This window comes from Macaca nemestrina, chromosome 2 (genome assembly GCF_043159975.1).
Source record: "Macaca nemestrina isolate mMacNem1 chromosome 2, mMacNem.hap1, whole genome shotgun sequence".
NCBI lineage: Eukaryota > Metazoa > Chordata > Mammalia > Primates > Cercopithecidae > Macaca > Macaca nemestrina.
In genome coordinates, this window is record NC_092126.1 from 33,123,331 (window position 1) to 33,138,988 (window position 15,658).

The 15,658-nt window shown below is 41.6% G+C and overlaps 1 protein-coding gene across 1 annotated transcript in view; it reads left to right on the plus strand.

Moving 5' to 3' along the window:
• The window catches only part of LOC105490396 (collagen type VI alpha 5 chain), a 122,852-nt gene that overhangs the window by 45,095 nt on the left and 62,099 nt on the right, over positions 1-15,658 (plus strand). The window contains exons 7-14 of the mRNA XM_011755944.3: positions 141-716; positions 3,828-4,403; positions 6,151-6,491; positions 6,598-6,679; positions 9,572-9,714; positions 10,300-10,392; positions 12,153-12,206; positions 15,476-15,547. Coding sequence (XP_011754246.2) covers positions 141-716; positions 3,828-4,403; positions 6,151-6,491; positions 6,598-6,679; positions 9,572-9,714; positions 10,300-10,392; positions 12,153-12,206; positions 15,476-15,547 — 1,937 coding nt within the window. The remainder of the gene's footprint in view (positions 1-140; positions 717-3,827; positions 4,404-6,150; positions 6,492-6,597; positions 6,680-9,571; positions 9,715-10,299; positions 10,393-12,152; positions 12,207-15,475; positions 15,548-15,658) is intronic.

Here is a 15,658-nt window from a genome sequence, read left to right on the forward strand (position 1 = left end):
AGCCATCTCTAAGAACTAAGTAAGATGTAGTGTCTGACACATAGTAGACTCACGGCAAATGCTAGTTCGCTTCCCTTCTCAGCACCCTGCGTAGAATGCACTGCGGAAAGTTTGTGACTTCTGTTTTCGTCTTCTTTCAGATTGTAAAAGGATTACAGGACTAGACGTTGTGTTTGTGCTGGATCATTCAGGTAGTATAAAAAAACAATATCAAGATCACATGATTAACCTAACTATCCATCTGGTGAAGAAAGCAGATGTTGGCAGAAACGGAGTTCAGTTTGGAGCCCTCAAATACTCTGACCAACCTAACATCCTTTTCTACCTTAATACGTACTCGAACAGATCAGCAATAATTGAAAATCTGAGGATGCGCAGGGACACTGGAGGGAGCACCTACACTGCCAAGGCTCTCAAGCATGCAAATGCCCTGTTTACAGAGGAGCGTGGCAGCCGCATCAAGGAAAATGTGAAGCAGATGCTGATTGTCATCACTGATGGGAAATCTCATGACCATGATCAGCTCAATGACACAGCATCAGAACTGAGAGACAAGGGCATCACCATCCTTGCAGTGGGTGTAGGAAAGGCCAACCAAAAGGAACTTGAGGGTATGGCAGGGAATAAAAACAATACTATCTATGTAGATAATTTTGATAAACTGAAAGATGTTTTCACACTTGTTCAAGAAAGTATGTGTACTGAAGCACCAGAAGGTAAGTTGTTACTTTTAAAGTTTCTATGGGGGTAGCAATAAAAATTTAAACAAAAAGTAAATCATAAGTCTCAGGTCTCCGATTGCCTGGATGTTATGGACTGAATATTTCTCTGCTCAGGCTATCAGTTTTCTCATCTCTAAAAGAAATGGGTTGATTGAACAAGATCCCAAAGATTCCTTCCCACCACAGCATGCACTGAAGAGATTATACAGGAAAGTTCCAGATGCATTCCCTGGCATTTTGCTATTCTGTTGCCTTTTTCTGGCGGAAAGAAATTCTTCTTAGGGTTGTATTCACCTTACCCCATGTAATGGCTGCTTATCGTGTTCCATTTGGTTAATGGTCTCAGTGCAGCCACTGGACATCAGTTTCAGGCCAAACTCAAGTGGAAAGTTTCATGGTTTAAATGGATAGACTTTTGTCTTCAAAGATCCAGGCCCTCTAAATGGGATCATAGGCATTCTAGAGAGACATCAAAATTCAAGTGGTCTGGTGTGCTTTTCTGTGTAGGTGCCACCAGTATAGAGGGCAGGATATGAGAGTTGAATGTGGGGTAATGGAAGCTGGCTGAGAAACAGGGAGGGAAGGGAACTGAGATGATTACCAGCTACCACCGAAGTTGGTAGGCTGGTGACATCACATTTGAGTGAGGACAGGGTGAGATTTGCCACTTGTGGTCTCAAAAGCAGTAGAGACTGATAAGTAACCCAGGAAGGGCTGCTGTGCCTAATTGGAAGGTCCGAATTCTTGTGATTTGTGTATTGACCCAGTCCTCCCAATGTGGCAAATGAAATAACCAACTTTTGAATTTCCTTTCTTCTTTGCTTCCTTCCTCCCTCCTTTCTCTCATTTCTTTCCTCCTTTATTCCTTCCTTTCTACCGACAAGAAGCTCACTTTTGTAACTAATATAAATCATGTTTCTAAAACTGACATTAACCCACTTCCATATTTGTAACTAGTCCAACTCCAGACAAAACCTTCCCTCAAATCCTGTGTCAGATCAGCATTTGCTTGGCTAAATAAAACTATGCCTGACCACCATAGCTTTACCTTACTTAAGTAAGCAATTAATTCATCTTCTTGGTTTCAGATATTGAATGATGGTATCATCTTTACCCAAGGAAAATTATGATTTTTCCCAAGGCAGCAGGACCACCCCAGTTCTTCTGCCCATTCTATCCTCTCCCTGGACTCTCACCCTGAAGTGTAGGCTCCCCTCCCTCATTCCTGACACCTGCCAGTCCACTTAACACTGAGTGTTATTTCTCCTACACACTGGATACGGTCACTCTTCTGCTTACAGTTTTTTTTTTTTTTTTTTTTTTTTGGAGGCCTCCCTGTGCCCTTGGAACAATTTCCAAACTCCTGAGCTCTATCTAGCCCCTGCCCACCTCTGCACGCTCATTGATCACCCCTCCCCTCTTCAAATCTACCCTGTCCTTCTGAAATTCCTCCACGTCTTTGTGCACACTATCCTGCCCACCATGACCACTCCAGCCCACCACTGTGCCTGCCTACATCTCACTTTTCTGTCAAGTTTCAGTCTTTGTGTGCTAGTTTCCTGGCCCAAACCTGACCTCATGTCCCCACTGTATCCCCCAACTCTCACACCTTCTATTTTCGAAGTGGTAGCAATTGACACATATTTGCTGTTTTCCTACCTGTATCTGTCACAAGACTACAAGCTCTGCAGGCAGGCTTAATCTCATGTGTTTGGGGTGTCCTCCAAATCTAGTACATTACTAAGACTTCAGTCTTTTCCTAGGAATGTGAAGGCTGTTTTATTCTCATTTCCCATGCCTACATTTTTGAGGTAGTGCTGAGATGGAGTTTGGGATGCAAGATGTTTATTAGGAATCCACACCTGTAAAATAAATGGGGAAAGCAAGATGGACCAAATAACTCAAAATAGTGACATAGGCTAAACAAAGCTCCAAACCTAGCAGAGAGCTCTGAAGCAAATATCGCCCATGAGAGCTGTCCAGCATCAGCCTGAAACGGCTGGGACTAAGGGAGAACTCCCTTCCCACTTAGTGCCTGGACGTGATGGCCCTAAGAAGGGCATGACCTTTGGCAAGGCATCTCTCTATAGTGAGACAGACCCTGAAAGTGCTGACAGTTGGAAGCTGTCTACTGCCTGCCCATACTCCCATAGCTGGGAAGTAAGTTCTTCCTTGCAGGTCTATCCGGGCAGCCCGTCTTTGTGTCTGCCACACCGCACTTACAAGGAATTGTGTGACCGTGAGTAACCTACTGTCTCAATTACCTTTAGTAATCACCATAGTGCTGCTCCTACCACAGCCATTGAGTTTGGTTGGAAATGAGTATAGAAATGTCCCTTCGATTTTGGGACATTTCAGATTGGACTTCAGGGAGCTGACTGTATGCTCTATTTACTAGCCATTCACACTTCCTCTGAGAAATTCTAATATTTGAGTCATGGTATTTTTAAAAAGCATTGCACTAGAAAAAAGTGCTAAATTTAAGGATAAAAAGGATCTAGAGGTCCAGATACCAGCTCCACTCCATAGTAACTGTATGCTCTTATATGAATCACTTAACCTCTAAGTTCTATTTCTATATTTATAAAATTAGAATAATTAGTCATAAGGTGGTTGTGAATATTAATGTTGTTATTATGTGCCAAAAGCATTTTTAAAATGCTACTCCTCAATATGGATGTAAAGTGATAACATGAATAGTAATAGGAGTACTAATAATAGTACAGTAAGTAAGTACTATTATCTTGATGGGGTAAATGTCCCAATCTTGGTGTTTTGAAGGGATGTCTAGCCTTTGTAATAACCTTTTAATGAGTACATGAAATTTTTTCAAACTTCTTACTTTCTTTCTCTGATTAGCTTTCAGTGTCTTTTCAAATGGATTGTATAAATAATTAAACTTTGAAAAAACTCTCTAATCTTTCCTCCTCTTGCTATTTTTTCTTCTTTTTGAGGATCAATCAGTGATTCTTTCTCTTGTTAACTTATCTCAATTTGCTAATGTAAAGCAATTGAAGTATTTAGCAAAGCAATTTAAGTATATGAGGAAAGGAAAAATTTAGAATGATTCATGAGGAAAATAATTTATTCTTTTTTCTATTGCAGTCTGTAGTCTTCAGGAAGCTGATGTGATTTTCCTTTGCGATGGCTCTGACAGGGTATCTAATTCAGATTTTGTTACCATGACAACTTTCTTGTCAGACTTAATTGATAATTTTGACATTCAATCTCAAAGAATGAAAATTGGTATGGCTCAATTTGGAAGCAACTACCAGAGTATTATTGAGTTGAAAAACTCTCTGACTAAAACCCAGTGGAAGAATCAAATTCAGAATGTCTCCAAGAGCAGTGGGTTTCCGAGAATTGACTTTGCCCTTAAAAAAGTGAGCAACATGTTTAATCTATATGCTGGTGGGAGAAGAAATGCTGGTGTCCCCCAAACTTTGGTTGTTATCACATCTGGAGATCCTCACTATAATGTGGCAGATGCAGTAAAAACCCTGAAGGACCTTGGAATTTGTGTCCTGGTTTTGGGCATAGGAGATGTTTCTAAGGAACAGCTTCTGCTAATAACAGGCAATTCTGAAAAAATAATCACTTTTCAAGACTTTGATAAGTTAAAGAATGTGGATGTGAGAAAAAGGATCATCCGTGAAATTTGCCAGAGCTGCGGGAAAACCAGTAAGTGCTCCTTGTTTGGTTTTCTTCCATGGAAAACTCATTTCTCCATTTCCCAAGTGTGTCTAATGGGCTAGCTCTAGCAGAGCATATATTTAGAACATATATTTAGTGAGAATATCACACTTATGGTGCGGTGATAAGAGACTTCTCTGCTTCCAGGAAGTTTGGATAACTCAGCCTCCCTCAAAGACAAGGAAAGGGTGCAGAGGCTAGAGGGGACCCCTGGGCTGTGTCCTCTGGTCAGCCCTGTTCCCTCACGGCAATCCAGTGTTTATTCTCCTTTTAGCACCTGGATCTCGGTCTCCTATTTCTGTCCTACTAGTAAATGCCCTGCATCAGCAGGAAGTAAGTAAAATAAACATTTGCTGATTGGAAGTTTTACTATTGTACCTTTGTTAAACCATCTTGTAAGGGACTCATGTGTGTGTGTGCGTACAGTGTATCTTTCTTCTTTTAATGATTACATTCATATAATCATAGCCTACTAATGATCTGAATTGTCCTCAGAGGTTATTTAAGCCAGAGGTCACAAAGGCACATGGCTGCAAAGACCAGGTGGGTAATGGAGATGAGTCAAGTGAGTAGAGTATGAGGACAGTGAACTGGAAAACAATGATGCATCTCACAGGAATGCCACCATTCAGCTCCAGCTGAGATTGGCCATGGGGGACTCAGATTCTCTAAATTTGAGGCTAGGAGTTGGGAGGACAGCATGTAAGGAAGCAGTAGCGAATGATTCCGGTTTGTGGAATTTGCACAACATGCAGAAATTCCTTAGAGTTCTTATGTTTCTAGAGTTGTTATGATTGAAGTCACTTCTTTAACAAAATGTGTTAGTCTTTCCAAACTCTCCATATCTTATATGTCCCATTTGTGGTGCTCAAGTAGGGGCAGATTACAGTGGTGGAAAGAGCCCTGGGCCTGGAATCAGAAAGCCAGAGTTCTAACTCTGGTTCAGCGGCAACAACCTCCACACATCACTGTTTCCTCATCTGTAAAATGAGCACCTGGGCAGGATCAGAGTAACCAAATGGCAGCTTGCAGTTGCAGTTTGTTTGTCGCATCCAGTGTTGATGAGTTGCTAAATTAGTTGACAGCATTCACACTGAAGGTTCTACATTAAAAATGTAGACATCAGGCTCCTCTTTGAAAAATCAGAATATCTGACAACACTAGGCCCCATTTCCCACATAGTTACTCTCAGCTGGAACTGAACAGTGAACAGACCCAGAAATGGGTCATTGTTCTCTAGTTTATTTTCCTCACACTCTGCCCACTTGAATCATCTATCTTATCTACCTGCATTTGCAGCCATCTGTGTTTGTGATCTCTATAACTTAAATAATCTGAAAAGACAACTCAAAACTTTAATGTATTCTGATTATATGAATTAAAATATGTCACTATTAAAATGCATGCCCACATGCGTGGTGCACACACACACAACAGAGTCACTGAGGATGAGACTAAACTATGGTTTGAACTTCAAATAGCTATTGGAAGTTTTAATGTTTTAAAGGAGACAGAGAAAACCCCTGTGATATATGTTGGTATCATATATATATGATATATACATACACACATGTATGTATATGATAAAGCAGCCAGTATCTTCCTTCTTGAACACTTTTTGGAGACTAGAGATCCTCTAGCTGTGGGGTATGACAGTGCCCCTTTCTTCTGCCCTGTCTCTCCTTCCTTACTCCTGTCTACTCATTAATCTTGACTCTGTTCCCTTGGTTTCCAGATTGCTTTATGGACATAGTGGTTGGGTTCGACATCTCCACTCATATGCAGGGGCAGCCTTTGTTCCAGGGCCACCCCCAGCTGGAATCCTACCTCCCAGGCATCTTAGAAGACATCAGCTCTATCAGGGGTGTGAGCTGTGGGGCTGGCACAGAGGTGCAGGTGAGTTTGGCGTTTAAGGTGAACAATGATCAAGAATTCCCTGCCAAGTTCCAGATCTATCAGAAAGCAGTGTTTGACAGCTTGCTGCAAGTCAACGTCGCTGGGCCAACTCATCTGAACGCACAGTTCTTGCAGTCTCTTTGGGACACATTTAAGAATAAATCTGCATCCCGGAGCCAGGTATCCATATGACATTCTATTTCCCATCTCCACATTCTTCCATTTTTTCTTCATTCCCCCATTATATATTTAGCTTTTACACCATACCATTTTCTTATTTCTCTAGGTGCTGCTTATTTTTTCAGATGGTCTCCAGAGTGAAAGCAACATAATGCTTGAAAATCAATCAGACAGGCTCAGAGAAGCAGGTATTGAGTAGAATTTTTTTTTTTTTTTTTTTTGAGATGGAGTCTTGGTCTGTCGCCCAGGCTGGAGTGCAGTGGTGCAATCTCAGCTCACTGCAAGCTCCACCTCCCAGGTTCACGCAATTCTCCTGCCTCAACCTCCCGAGTACCTGGGACTACAGGTGCCTGGCTAATTTTTTGTATTTTTAGTAGAGATGGGGTTTCACTGTGTTAGCCAGGGTGGTCTTGATCTCCTGACCTCATGATCTGCCCAACTTGGCCTCCCAAAGTGCTGGGATTACAGGCATGAGCCACCGCACCTGGCCGAGTTGAAAATTTAAACAGTGAAGCATGGAATATGCTTAACAAGTCTCTACCTTTACTCAGATGCTGTAGATGTTGAGATCTGCCTGGCTACTTGTAGCAGAGGCTGTTGATACCTCGTCTAATCCCCTCATGACCAGCCCTTGCACTCCTCCCCAAAATGCTGCAAATGCTATGGCCAAGTGCTTAGACTTATGACCTTCTATATAAACATATGCCCTTGATTGACCTGAACCATATACCTGGGCATGCTTGGAATGGGTGTGGGGTTACCATGCCCCATGTTGGTGGTGGTGGGGGGCAACTATGATATAGGGATACAAAAACCTGGCACTCTTGCTCAAATGGATCAACTCTAGTACAATTTGCACTCCAGAGTCCCTCATGAATCAGGCAAAGGCTAAGACTTTATTGAGATGTACTCCTAGTTACAACATCTCCTTCCCTTTCCTGGTCTCTTTCTCAATACAGATACCACATACATACAAAATCCTCTCTCAGATTCCAGTTCTAGAGAACCTGACCCGAGACAGCTCCTACTGTTTCTTATTTTCCATATGAAAGATAGCAACATGGATTTGGAAAAGCGCTTCTCACTATATATTTTCTGTCCATGTCATAGCTTCAGACTGAGCCAGAAGCTCAATGCAGAAGTTGAGAGTAAGATGCAGCGATGGAAGACTCCACTAATTGTCAAATGAGATGCATTGTTTAAGAATTTCTTGGTGTAGCCCAGACTGGCTTCTAGGGTTCAGCTTCCAGAGGAAACCTCCCTAAAGGCCACAATACATCCTGTTTTATTGCTCGGTTGTGTCTCTTTCTCTGCACAGATCCCTTCAATACCTTCTCATTGTTCTTGGGATATAGATCAAATTCCTTAACATGGCCTGGGAGCGTTGCAGAACCTGGCCTCTGCTTCCAATTTCAACCTTTATTTATTTATTTATTTATTTATTTATTTATTTATTTTTGAGACGGAGTCTCACTTTGTCACCCAGGTTGGAGTGCAGTGGCCCAATCTTGACTCACTGCAAGCTCTGCCTCCCGGGTTCATGCCATTCTCCTGCCTCAGCCTCCCGAGTAGCTGGCACTACAGGTGCCTACCACCACGCTCAGCTATTTTTTTGTATTTTTAGTAGAGATGGTGTTTCACCGTGTTAGCCAGGATGGTCTTGATTTACTGACCTTGTGATCCGCCCACCTCAGTGTCCCAAAGTGCTGGGATTACAGGAGTGAGCCACCGTGCCCAGCCAAATTATTTCTTATATTCAGCATTCCAGGCATATGAAATTATTTTTAGCATTCTTCCTCCAAGATTATACATATATGTAATTTTTTGGATGGATTTTTGTTCTTGTTGCCCAGGCTGGAGTGCAGTAACACAATCTCGGCTTGCTGCAACCTCTGCCTACTGGGTTCAAGCGATTCTCCCTCCTCAGCCTCCTGAGTAACTGGGATTACAGGTGCCTATCATCATGCCTGGCTATTTTTTTTTTTGTATTTTTAGTAGAGATGGGGTTTCACCATGTTGTTGACCAGTTCGCTGGTTTCAAATACCTGACCTCAGGTGATCCACCCACCTCAGCCTCCAAGAGTGCTGGGATTACAGGTGTGAGCCACTGTGCCTGGCCTCCAATGTACTTTACAGCCTTGCTTCTCTCTGTCCTTGCCTAGAGCTTCCTCTATTTCCTTTCCTCCCCAGGTACTCTCTCCGTCTTCTTTCTCTAGTTCTTTCCATTGGCCAACTTACATTTATCCTTTAGAATCAGCTTCGACATCAATTTTTCTGAGAAACCTTCCATGACTCTCCAAGAATGGGTTAGGAGCTTCTCCTCTAGGCTTTCATAGAACCCTGATGTTTCTCAGAGCAACTATCTGATTCTTGACCCTCTGTTCCATTAGACCAATAACTCTGGGAAGGAAAGAAGCCTGACTTACTCATTTGTATCTCTGTATTATACAATGATTAATGCATAATAGGCTCCTATTAATAATTTAAAAATTTGCTTAGTGAAAAGATGAATAAAGTAAATGAACTAGTAAATGAATTAATGAGTGAATAGATGAATTAATGAATGAACTGGATGTGGTCAGGAGTTCAGCTGAGACAATTGCCCTAGGTTTTCCTCATGTTCTCAGGGCCTGGCCTCCCAGGGGTGTTGGGAATTGGGAATAACTTGAGAATTATCATTAATTTACATTCAGGAAAATTCAGAAAAACTCTCTGAAGATGAATAATGCCCTTTCTTAAAAATCACTTTCCAGTGTCCAAGAATTACACCAACATTGGTGGTAAGATGTGGAACACAGTTTTCTATTAGTGTTTTTCTGTAGATTTGTAAATTGTTTCTCTTGAATACCTTTATCGGGGGATTTCATGCAAAAGTCAGGGACCAGAGCTGGTGCATATTCGTAAAATGCAGGCAAATTCACTGTTAGTTTCTTCATATGTCAGGAGGACTCCTTCCTCTTACGTTTGTTTTTCCCCTTTTCAATTCTTTAAATCATGTTCACTGAGCAGAATTATTATGCCTTCTTCTTTTTCATGTACAACCCCTTTGCTTTATTTATATTGTGGTTCTTACCGCATAGGACTTGATGCTCTGCTGGTAGTGTCGCTTAACACAACTGCTCATCATGAGTTTTCTAGCTTTGAATTTGGAAAAGGATTCAATTACCGGACTCATCTGACTATTGGAATGAGAGAGCTGGGCAAAAAACTATCACAGTACCTGGTGAGTTGTTGAACAAAATCCCCAGTTGCTCAAAATGCCATGGGAACTAAATTGGAATCTTGATGAGAACTTTCAAAGACTGCCTTTGTTTACCCCTACTAAATTAAGGGCATGGTCCTTAGTATATAAAAATGTGTGGAAGACCACAGCATAGTATTTTGTTTTTACGTATTCTTTCATTCTTTGTCATCTCACTAAATGAATGCATAAGGAACTAAAAAAACCAACCAACTCATAACTGAATTTAAAAACCCCCAACTGTGTTGCAGAAATTCCAGGAAACAGAAGACTGTCAACCAGAAACCAACAAGTCTTAGGCGAAGTTGGGTCATGGCCATCCACATACTGGATGCCCTGTCTATAAACAGAGGTCATTTCCTTTGGAGAGGCGATGTTGCCAGTGCAGTGCCTGGCACCCTCTCTGCAGTGTTAAATTCAGAAAGCACCTCTTATTCTCTGCAGCCCCTCATCCAAAGGGAGAAGATGGGCTTGTAGGTGGTGGATTATGATTTGTATGAGTACAATTCTTATGAAATAAAGTTTCTGACAATTGTTATTCACTTAGCTTTACTTTTTTTTCCCCAGGGAAACATTGCAGAAAGGACTTGCTGCTATACATTCTGCAAATGTCCAGGAATTCCAGGACCTCATGGGACCCGAGGACCACAAGCCATGAAGGTGCCACTCACCTGTGATACTATTTTATCTAATGTGCTTTGATTTGGCACGGGTAGGACTGAGACTGACTGATTGATTTTACAACCTTCACTCCATGCTAATGGAATTCCTTTGGACATTTCATATGACTTTTTTGGTATAAAATCCAGGTCAGGAGAGCTCACTTTTGATACTGCTAGCAAGAATAACTCCCTTTTCTCTTACATACCCTTGGCAATGTTGCTTCTTGGTTTCGCAATTTATACTTTTGTACTTGCTTTAGAAAGTTTGAAAGGTGATAAGAAGTAAAAAATAGTGGAGATGAAACTGGGTGTAGTAGCTTGCACTGGTAATCCCCGCTACTTGGGAGGCTGAGGTGGGAAGATCACTTGATTGTTCAAGACCGGCCAGGGCAACATAATGAGACCCTATTGCCTTAAAAATAAGTAAATAAATAAATAAATAAGAGTTGTGCTTCATCAGCAACAGAATGAGATTGAACCACAAAACGATCATAGCATTGCAGATTCATAGCCCTTTAAAACACAAATTATAAAATATTATACAATAATAGGATGAATAAATATGTCATGATATTTTCAATAATATATGCCAATGAAAATTAAAGAACTACAGCTACACACAACAACATGAATAATTTTTACTAACAAGGTAATGACCAAAAGAAAAGCAAAACACAGAAGAATACGTGTGGTAAAATTCCATTTATTAAAAGATATTATATCTAGGGAGGAATACTTAACTGGTGAAGTATTCTTAAAAGGCGAGAAACTATTATCAGAAGTCAGGAGTGCCCTTGTGGAGAGGGGCCAGGGGTGAATTGTGACTTGGGACAGGCGCTGTGCTTGGGACCAATAATGCTCTATTTCTTGACCTGCGTGGTGGCTACATATACCTTATATATAAAAATTATAAGATTATTCTATAAAGTTACTTTATAATAATTAAACTATACACTCATATTTTATACACTTTTATGTACGTTTCAAGTGGATTTTAGGTATCACAATAAAAATGAAGTTTTTCTTTAAAAAAAGAGATCAACAGTGCTCGCTCATGAGTTCTGCACTGTCCATCCTTATGGAAGGACAATTTATATTGAACTTTTTACTGCACTGTGATGTTTTGTTTAGCACAGTTTTTTCCATTACTTTGCTCAGGTCAATATTAGAATTATGTTCCAGAAGCACAAACCCCCTGGTATATGATCAGCCAGCTGGGCCTGTGTTAGAGGGTGGGGAAAGCAAACTCAAATGAAATGTTTGCCGCAGGTAAGCCATGACACAGTTAAACCACACGTGGCTAAGGGAGAGATGACTGCAATTAAAATATATGCAGTCTTGTTGTTGGAAGTGCTTATTCTTCCTTGAGCTCTCAAAATAGCAGAACAAAATAAAATAATCCCTTTGGAAATGTTATAGGTTTGTCTGCTAAAAGGGTTGTGGCTGGTACGACTGTCCTCCCTGCAAATCACTCAGGCACAGATGTGGCTCTGTGGGCCTCATCTGCTGGTAGGTTCCAAAGGTCAGCCTCCCGCAAGGATTAGGAGTGTCGCCTTCTGCAGAGGGGCTTCAGAGCTGAGTGCAAGGACAAAAGCCAGCTCCAGATGTTGCCAGATTCTCTCCAAACTCACAGCCACATCTGCAAAAACTGCAACCAAGTTGGAGGAAGGGACTCGCTTAGAATGCCTAATGATTTCACAAGTTTGACTTGATAGCGGGGGGGGTGACTACAATTTATTGTTCTCTCTTTCTTCCCAGGGTTCTCAAGGTCTGAAAGGCAGCAAAGGACACAGGGGAGAGGACGGAGACCCCGTAAGTTTTTATGACTCCCCCTCACCCCCCTGCCACTATACACACACTGTACACACACACTCACACACACACACTTACTTTCTTTTTCATTAAAGGTTATTTTCATACAAAAGGGGTAAATGGAGTTTTGTTTATATGTTTATTTTTATATGTTTATGTTTATTTTGTTTATATGTTGATTTTTGTGCTTTTTTGTGGGAAAGAAGGTTGCCTTTCTTTTCATTTTTCCGTGTCTGAATTATGAGGCAATTACTAAGTCTAAGTTTGGGGTAAGGAGGGAACAGGCTTGCACATGTAGCCTGGAATGTTTTTATCAGTGGGAGAGACCTGGGCACCCTCCTTTCTACCCCCAAGCAAGGCACAGCAGGTTATCTGCCAGGGAGCTCTCTTTAGACCTAAAACCAAGTGCTTAGTACATGGCTTTGGGCCAAGGCTGGCGTATACTCCCTTCCATGGAAAGGGAAGAGGGCAAGGCATCCCTCAAGATGGGAGGCATGGCTTCATGGTCAAACGCTGCACAGAGGTTTGCAGATCTCCATGTTTAAAACCAGAACTCTCACTTTCTCGTGAATCAAATTATGAGAAAGAATTTGAAGAAACGGAAACCACTTAGGTGGCTCTGTTTGGGATGGAAAAAGTTCAGAAAACATCCAGACTGAATTTCTATCACCTTAGATCAAGGCCAGTTCCTCATCTGGGCAGCAAGTTATAAGGATTGAAAGCAAAGACTCTAGAGTCAGACTGCTAAGAGTTGGCCTAGATGTGGGTCCTTGAACATGATACCTAACTTCTTGACCCTCTGTTTTCTCATCTGCAAGCAATTATAAATTCCTCTACAATCTAATGGCTGACCTAGTTTACAAAATGACCACTAAGGGGGTGCTGTAAATCACCTACTCTGTACCCTCCGAGGGTTCTTGGAGACTACCAAACTAGCATGAGAGTGCTTTCAGTGTGGGGAATAGTGTCACCCACCTGCCTGGCCGAGCCCACCACTGGCAGAAAGTCCAGGCAATGGGAAGCCATAGGGCTAAGGTACCTCTCAGCAACCTGTGGCCATGGGCAAGGCCTCCTCCTTTTGCAGGGAAGGATCCTCAGAATAGAGTCCTCAGAAATAATACCACACATCTACAGCCATCTGATCTTTGACAAACCTGAGAGAAACAAGAAATGGGGAAAGGATTCCCTATTTAATAAATGGTGCTGGGAAAATTGGCTAGCCATAAGTAGAAAGCTGAAACTGGATCCTTTCCTTACTCCTTATACGAAAATTAATTCAAGATGGATTAGAGACTTAAATGTTAGACCTAATACCATAAAAATCCTAGAGGAAAACCTAGGTAGTACCATTCAGGACATAGGCATGGGCAAAGACTTCATGTCTAAAACACCAAAAGCAACGGCAGCAAAAGCCAAAATTGACAAATGGGATCTCATTAAACTAAAGAGCTTCTGCACAGCAAAAGAAACTACCATCAGAGTGAACAGGCAACCTACAGAATGGGAGAAAATTTTTGCAATCTACTCATCTGACAAAGGGCTAATATCCAGAACCTACAAAGAACTCAAACAAATTTACAAGCAAAAAACAAACAACCCCATCAAAAAGTGGGCAAAGGATATGAACAGACATTTCTCAAAAGAAGACATTCATACAGCCAACAGACACATGAAAAAATGCTCATCATCACTGGCCATCAGAGAAATGCAAATCAAAACCACAATGAGATACCATCTCACACCAGTTAGAATGGCAATCATTAAAAAGTCAGGAAACAACAGGTGCTGGAGAGGATGTGGAGAAATAGGAACACTTTTACACTGTTGGTGGGATTGTAAACTAGTTCAACCATTACGGAAAACAGTATGGCGATTCCTCAAGGATCTAGAACTAGATGTACCATATGACCCAGCCATCCCATTACTGGGTATATACCCAAAGGATTATAAATTATGCTGCTATAAAGACACATGCACACGTATGTTTATTGCGGCACTATTCACAATAGCAAAGACTTGGAATCAACCCAAATGTCCATCAGTGACAGATTGGATTAAGAAAATGTGGCACATATACACCATGGAATACTATGCAGCCATCAAAAAGGATGAGTTTGTGTCCTTTGTAGGGACATGGATGTAGCTGGAAACCATCATTCTTAGCAAACTATCACAAGAACAGAAAACCAAACACCGCATGTTCTCACTCATAGGTGGGAACTGAACAATGAGATCACTTGGACTCAGGAAGGGGAACATCACACACAGGGGCCTATCATGGGGAGGGGGGAGGGGGGAGGGATTGCACTGGGAGTTATACCTGATGTAAATGACGAGTTGATGGGTGCAGCACACCAACATGGCACAAGTATACATATGTAACAAACCTGCACATTATGCACATGTACCCTACAACTTAAAGTATAATAATAATAAATAAATTAAAAAAAAAAAAAGAAAGCAAAGCAGGATGAAGGCAAATCCTTTCTCCCTCTCTTACTGGCAAAGCAAGAATTAAGCTCATTACTAATTAATTATTCATGCAGCAAAATGGGAACACCTGTTATGCACCTAGACATGAGCCAGTTACAAGGGACATGATGGTGAAAGACACGGTTGAGGTTCCTGCCCTCAAAAAGCACAAAACTGTTCCTTTCTTAAGATCCATTTTACTTTAGCATTTATCTGTATTTAAATATTTCCTTGGAGAAGCAGGGTTGTTGGGAGACACAGAAATCATTGACCTTCAGTGCTCATCCCTGCACAGATAGTCTGACTTTGGGGGTCTTTAACCTGGTGATTCCTCCTGTGAGGACTGGCTTTTCTCACCTTTGCTTTCTCATTCTCCTAGTAGTGTCACTTTCCAGCAACTGTTTCTACTCCGCAGCAGTACCCTAGCACTGACTTGTGAGTCTACTGTCAGCAATGCTGACTCTCCCAGTATAGCATTAGGGCCCTAGATGAAATTACCCGAGTCTTGGAATGTGGCTACAAAGTGCAGCCACTGTGCTGTTTGATCAGGTAGGGAAGTGGCTGAGCTCTTCTTGCACCTTTTTGTGATCTTGGGTCCATAAAAAGCCCTGAAGATTAACAGGAAACATGTTTGAATATAGAGGGGAAAAACAGATGTAAATGAGTGAGGTTGAAGAGAATTCACTTTTTCTAAAGCTCATAGTGCCCATGTGCTTTGTCTTAACTCTGAAAATAAACCACTGGCAGCTTCTGGCAAAAACATCACGTTGGGTACCTGTCTGTGCTCCTTTTCTTAGGGAGTACAAGGAGACGCAGGACCCCAAGGAGATAGAGGGATGGCAGGATGTCCAGGGGAGCAGGGTGAGAAGGTAAGACTCTTCTGTAAATGTTATTTCCAATTCTCTATAACATTCTCTCCCTCTCTTTCCCCATTCCTTTCCTCCCTTGTTTTCTCTCTTCCATCACTCCTCTCTCTTTTC